Genomic DNA, 6,749 nt, shown 5'->3' with positions numbered 1-6,749 from the left:
ATTGATTGATTGATTGATTGATTGATTGATTGATTGATTGATTGATTGGTTGGTTGGTTGGTTGGTTGGTTGGTTGGTTGGTTGGTTGGTTGGTTGGTTGGTTGGTTGGTTGGTTGGTGTTGGTTGGTTGGTTGGTTGGCTGGCTGACTGACTGGCTGACTGACTGATTGATAGTGTACACTGGCTTTAATTGCTGACATTTGAAATATTTAAAATTATCATGGTCAACTTAACTTACCGCCACAAAATTTACTTTTAAAAATTTGTCGTGTATTATGCAGATGCTATTTAGTTTTGTGATAGTTTAAATTATGTTTTTAAGCAATAATTTTTCATTTCTCTTAATTTACATTACAACACATTTGAGACATGAACAAGTTTTATTAACTAAACTTAAACGTTTATTCAGGTATTCAAATAAACAATAAATTAAAAGTTATCCTAAATTAAAATTCAACAAGGTATTGATCAAAAAGTTAAAAAATATCATATTGAATGAATAAGGTGAAACGCGCTGAAATTGTTAATATACTTTTTCTTGTATAAGAAATAAATTGATAAAACAAATCCGACACAATCAAACGCATAAATCTAAGTTTATATATTAATATATTAATACATAAATTAAAATAAATATATATATATATATTTATATAATATACGCGATAGATAAAACAATGTCTGAATGATAATTTAAAATAAGTAATGTTTTCAAAAATAGACATCATCAGAATTTTTTTAAATGTGCAACTGCGCATTACAAATTCATTTCCATGCCAATGTTCTTTATTCAGTTGGCAGATCTTTGGCATCTGCTACATTTTCATTTTCTTCTTTATCATTTTCACCAATTTTTAACTTATCTTCTGTTTTGGTCTCCATGTTGTCAAGCTGCTTATTGCTCAGTTCCTCAACTTCAACGACATCAACTTTGTCACTATCAGCTTTGGCTTCAACTTTGACATCAAGAACTATGGCATCATCAACTTTGGTTTTGTTATTTTCTGTTTCATCATCTTTTTTTTCATCAACTTCGGTTTTGTCAACAATTGCCTCATCAGATTCTGATCCTTCAGTTTTTACCACATCAGATTCTGGTCCTTCAACTTTTTCCACATCAGTTTCTGGTTCTTCAACATTTTTCTCATCAGTTTTTGGTCCATCAACTTTTTCCTCATTAGTTTCTGGTTTTTCAGCTTCTTTTTCATCACTTTTTGTTTCTTCAATTTTTGGTTTTACGATGTTTTGTTCTTCAAATTCTGTTCTTTCAGTTTTTGTTTCATCAACTCTTATCTCAACATTTTTGTTTTTTTCATTTTCGTAGCCTTCTTTTTCTTCGGCTTTTGAAGTTTCAATGACTTGTTCTGCACTTTTTGTTTCATTTATTTCTTTGTCATCTCTTTCTTGGTCCTGATCCAATAGTTTTGTTTCTTCATCTTCGGCTTCATCAACTGTCTTATCATCATCACTTTTTTTATCATCATCATCACCATTTTTATCATCATCATCTTTTTTATCGCCATCCTCTTTTTTATCATCATCATCTTTTTTATCATCATCCCCTTTTTTATCATCATCTTTTTCACCATCAGTTTTTACGACTTGGTCATCATTTGACCCACTTTTCATTGATTCAGAATCGTCAACTTTTTCTTTTTTTTCATCTGCTGGATTTTTTTCTTTTGATTCATCGTTTTCTGTCGTTTTTTCAGCTGGTTCTGACACCCCCTGTTTGCCGCACGATGAACTTGTATCATCAGTTTGTAAATTTTTTGGTGCGGCAGTTTCAGTTTCATTTTTCAGCTGCATTTCCAATGTTGTTTTTGTCATGTTTTCAGATTTTGTAATCTGTTCACTAGAAGGTTTTACGGTTGAAAACTCTGTTAAAGAAACTGGCATAAATTGGGTTGTTGTATCGCTTGCCTGTTGATCACTGTCGCAACTTCCAGTTTGTGGTTCTGCTTTTTCTTTTGCATGATCACTAGATTCAACTTTTGCGCTTTTGTCATTTTTTATTTCTAATACACTTGTATTTTTTTCACTTTCCATTTCATTTTTTGGTTCAACGGTGTTTTCTGAGTCTTCAATGATTGTTTCTTTTGTATTTTTCTCCAATTCACTTCCATTCTCAGCAAAGATTGGTTCCGATGATTCAATATTTTTTGTTGAGGCTTTGGTCTCCGAAACTTCATTCTTTAGATTTTCATCATTTGTCGTTGTTATTTCGATGGTTGAGTCACATAAAGGTTTCATGTTAATATCGGTTGAAGTTCTTTCATCGCTAGGAATTAAAAACGTTCTGTCATCAAGCATTTCTTTACCGATCTCTGGCGTGGTATGTTGTGGTTTGCTCACAACTTCATCATGTTGAGGTTTACTCACATCTTTATCATGTTGGGGTTCACCCACATCTTCACCATGTTGAGGTTCACTCACAACTTCATCATGTTGAGGTTCACTCACAACTTCATCATGCTGTGGTTCACTCACAACTTCATCATGTTGTGGTTCACTTACAACTTCATCATGTTGGGGTTTGCTCACATCTTCATCATGTTGAGGTTTGCTCACATCTTCACCATGTTGAGGTTCACTCACAACTTCACCATGTTGACCCTCACTCACAACTTCAACTACAGTTTCCGGAATAGGAGAACCTTGGGATACATTGAATATTCATAACGAAAATTTTATCAGATTTGAAAATTATAAACGCAATAAAACAAACCATTTGATGAGAACGCCTTTATCAGGAAACAAACCAGCAAACCAAACGCAAAATTAAACTTCATTGCTTGAAATAACTTTTCTAAAAAAAAATAAATAATTAATATTTATTATTATTGAGCGATCAGTTTTAAAGATTGTTCAAAACTATATAACTATCGCAGCGTATGATGGTTTGTATTTATAGGGAGAGACTGCAGCACAAACAACACGCTCACATGGAATACATTTTTAGTTAATGAGAAAATAACCAGAAAAAGAGCAAAGGTTTTAGTTAGTTATTCTATTTAATCAAACCATAAATAAAAATTGAATTGAAGAAAACGATAAATAAAATTAACTGAGAGTGGCAATAGTTAAATAGAAATAAAATGATTTGACGTTTGAACGTAAATTAACATCTTCACTAACGACCAAGACGAACGAAAAGTAGAGTTGGTGCTCATTGAGATTCAGAGCAACATTTATACACTCGCATAATACACGATTCCAATGCAATAATGTATATATGAAATCAATTCAGTGAGAAAGTTGCTATGATATGCAGAATATAAATCATACAATTTTCAATGTAATTGAATTTGAAATTAAGTCAAAATTACAAATGTATTTTTGATAAGAACGAATTGTTTGCATATGTTGAACAGAGTTTGTTTTCAATTAAATTTATCTTCAGGTTGTAATTGTTTCGATAAGGATTTTCGTTTGACTGCGAGGTCGTTAATGATTCAATTTAAAAAAAATTTACTTTAAGTGACTTCAGAGCGTGTTAGTGCAAATGTTCATTGCATTTGAGGTCATTCGTTAAAAATTTAATAAAGACGCATGTCTGCATCTATCTCTGAAAGTTGAATAAAAAAAACTTTATTCGATTAAAAACAAATTATGCTGAAATGTGTCGGTTACAATTTTCCTCATGTATTCTTTCTTTCTTTCTTTCATTCATTTTTTTATTATTCATTTATTTATTCCATTCATTTACTTGTTGGCTTAAAAGTTTGTTTTGTTTGTGATTATGTTCACAATATTTTTCATTATTATTATTACGATCCTCTTTTCAATATTGTTGTTATAATGTTGATTGTTGTTGTGATGTTGATTGTTTGTTGGGATGTTGATTGTTGTTTTGATGTTGATTGTTTGTTGGGATGCTGATTGTTGTTGTGATGTTGATTATTTGTTGGGATGTTAATTGTTGTTGTGATGTTGATTGTTTGTTGGGATGTTAATTGTTTGTGGGATGTGATGTGTTGTTTAACTAGCAACACATAGCGTTTTTTATTAAATTAATTAAGATATTTAAAATAAACAAGGTGATTAATCAGATTCACTACAACAACACAGAGGTCTGATAAACTCGGTGAGGACTTTGATGAATTAGTGTTAACTGGAAAGTAAGAGAGTAGATAAGAGATGTGATTGATAATTTATTAGCAAGACATCGCTCGCTCGATTGCAAAGTTATTTATTATAACTCGATGAAGGACAAACATGCTGGTATGATATCGCGCATCATCAGTGGCTGATCTAGACAACTTTGACGAGGGGGGTGGGGGTGGGGTGAAAAATTTAAAAAATGTTTAAACTTTTACGGGGGGGCAAAATTTTCACGAGGGGGCAAAGGGTTTTTGCTTCTCACGTCCAATTTTGGCCGATTTTCTACTTGAAACTGTCTTTTTTCGGTCTTTTATTAAAAAACTGCTCACAATTTTATAAGATTTGATGTGATATTTTAATTATAGTATATGTAGTGTTTTTATAAGTTGATTCATGTATATTCATTACATTATATTACGCTGTTGGCTCTAATTTTATTTAAATTGATGTAAATCAAGTAAACTTCACTATAGCATTTGCAATAAAAATTAATAGTGATGAAGATGATAATGATGATGATGATTGTGGTGGTGGTAGCGATGATGGTGATCAATAAAACGACAGTCATGATGACGATGAAACAAAATGATGTCAACTCTAACCACATCATCACTCTCATCTTCTCTCTGAATAAATAATGATTTCAATGCAACCGACCCAACTCCGCATTAAAGCCTGTACAGACTTGTTCCAATCAATCCAATCACTTTAACTAGGTTCCATTTTTTTTATTACTGAACGTTAAACCGATATTTTTTTCGTTTAAAAATTTTAACTATTCTAACCAGTCTAATGATTACAAATATTTTTTAACATTTGATTGTATTTTTGACTCAAGCCAGACATTTTGTGTTCGTTTTTTAAATAAAATGTAACTATAAATCGATAATTAAGAATATTAATCAAATTAATATTTATATCTTCAATCTGGGATTTCATATTTTATTCGTATTTTGACTTTTTTTTAGATCAAATCTGTATAATAATAATAATTATAATTATTATTGGTGTGTTTGTAAGCGCCCTTGTAAAGATCTCAGAGGCGCTAACGGTTATTGCAGTACATTGCGTATCACTTTATTAAGGCAACGCAAAGAATGGAGAAAAAAAACATTAGTGCGGGAAAGCTTGGACAAAAAGCTGGTGTTTCAAACTTTTAAGAAATTGTATAACAGACAACGAACTCGAGATCACGATGGTCCCTAGGCAAACCATTCCAGATAGCAGGACTCATAACGGACCGATTATAGTTTAGCCAAACAGGTCGTCTATTTTTAAGTATAAGATCAGTTGGGAGACATATCTTGGTTCAGGCTTGAATGTTTGATTACTTGCCGTATGTTTGTATGCATGTGTGCATGTGTATGTATGTCTGCATGTCTATAAGTGTGTATGTTTGTGTTCAAGTATTTTTCTAAATAGAAAGGTTTTTTTATAAGTACGTTTATGTAATATAAAAATAAATATATAAATAATATGCCAGCGTTTTTCTGCGTGCTTTAATGTATAAATATTTGGTATATGTGCGTGCTTTGGATGTTTTTTTTTACGTCGGGATTTTTATGAATTTTTGCTTCATAAATAAATTAAATTCATCGGAATTGATTTTGGAGCGAGTTGTTTAATTTATTGCAATCAAATTCTATCTTTTTGTTAAAAGTCATTCAATTTGGCAATCGACATTTTTTAAAAAGTGTCTGATAACATGAATTTCAATAAATCTGCTTATCGTTTTGATGCCCGGTATTACTTATCGATGTCATTTTAATTTGGTCCTATGGGTGTGTCCTATATTTCTCTCTGTGTGTATGTATGTATGTGTGTGTATATCTGTGTGTGTATGTATGTATGTATGTATGTATATATATGTTATGTGTGTGTGTGTATGTATGTGTGTTTGTATATGTACGTGTGTGTGAGTGTAAATATTTATTGCTTGATAAAGATCAGTTCTGATGTTCATTTCTTGTTTTTTTAGGTTCATCACACACTTAACTACAAATACGTAAGTATCTTAATAAGTTATAATTTGTTTAAATTCATATATATTCAGATATCTAGAATTGCTTCTTGCATCCTACCTACCTGCCAACAAACTAACCCACTGATTAGCTAACTAACCAACCAACTTATTGATCAACCAAACAATTGATTAAATAATTTCTTTTTAAATTTTTGTAGTAAAAATTATTCATTCGTTCAATGGCATAAGTATCATTTATTTCTCAGTAGAAGTAGAGATATTTGGTAAGTGGGATAAAATGACATCAAAAAATAAATACAAAATTTTTTTATTCACATGCAACTTTAACGCTGTACGAATGATAGTGATGATTTAATTATTTAATTATTTATTTATTTATTGGTGTATGCAGTTTAAATATTTTTCAAACGCTTTCCTTGAAAAACTGGCAGAAAATTGTCATCTTAGATAAGTTTGTGTTATTGTTTGTAAAATAGTGTGTGCTGTACGATGCGGTACTTGCGCGTGCACATACAATGTGTATGCAAGTACGTCGTGTGGTGTGGATAGTGCAGCATTTGTGGCACGAAAGTTTAAGTATAAGTAAAGAATATATTTGTGAACGATATCTTTTCTGTATCCGATAGATGCACTGTTGTTGTTGTTGCCCCATTCTGGGGGA

General features: G+C 31.3%; 1 protein-coding gene across 1 annotated transcript; it reads right to left on the bottom strand.

The window, feature by feature from the left end:
* Window positions 1–786: 786 nt before the first annotated feature.
* HELRODRAFT_180916 (hypothetical protein) lies at window positions 787–2,792 on the bottom strand (the record flags this gene model as incomplete). The annotated part of the gene is made up of 2 exons (XM_009030209.1): window positions 787–2,657; window positions 2,729–2,792. 2 exons carry the CDS (start codon window positions 2,790–2,792, stop codon window positions 787–789), a joined length of 1,935 nt encoding a protein of 644 aa, XP_009028457.1.
* Window positions 2,793–6,749: the final 3,957 nt, after the last annotated feature.

Source organism: Helobdella robusta, assembly GCF_000326865.2.
Source record: "Helobdella robusta unplaced genomic scaffold HELROscaffold_66, whole genome shotgun sequence".
Classification (NCBI taxonomy): Eukaryota; Metazoa; Annelida; class Clitellata; order Rhynchobdellida; family Glossiphoniidae; genus Helobdella; species Helobdella robusta.
The sequence above is the reverse complement of the archived record's forward strand: the minus strand, read 5'-3'. Positions and strand labels throughout refer to the sequence as shown.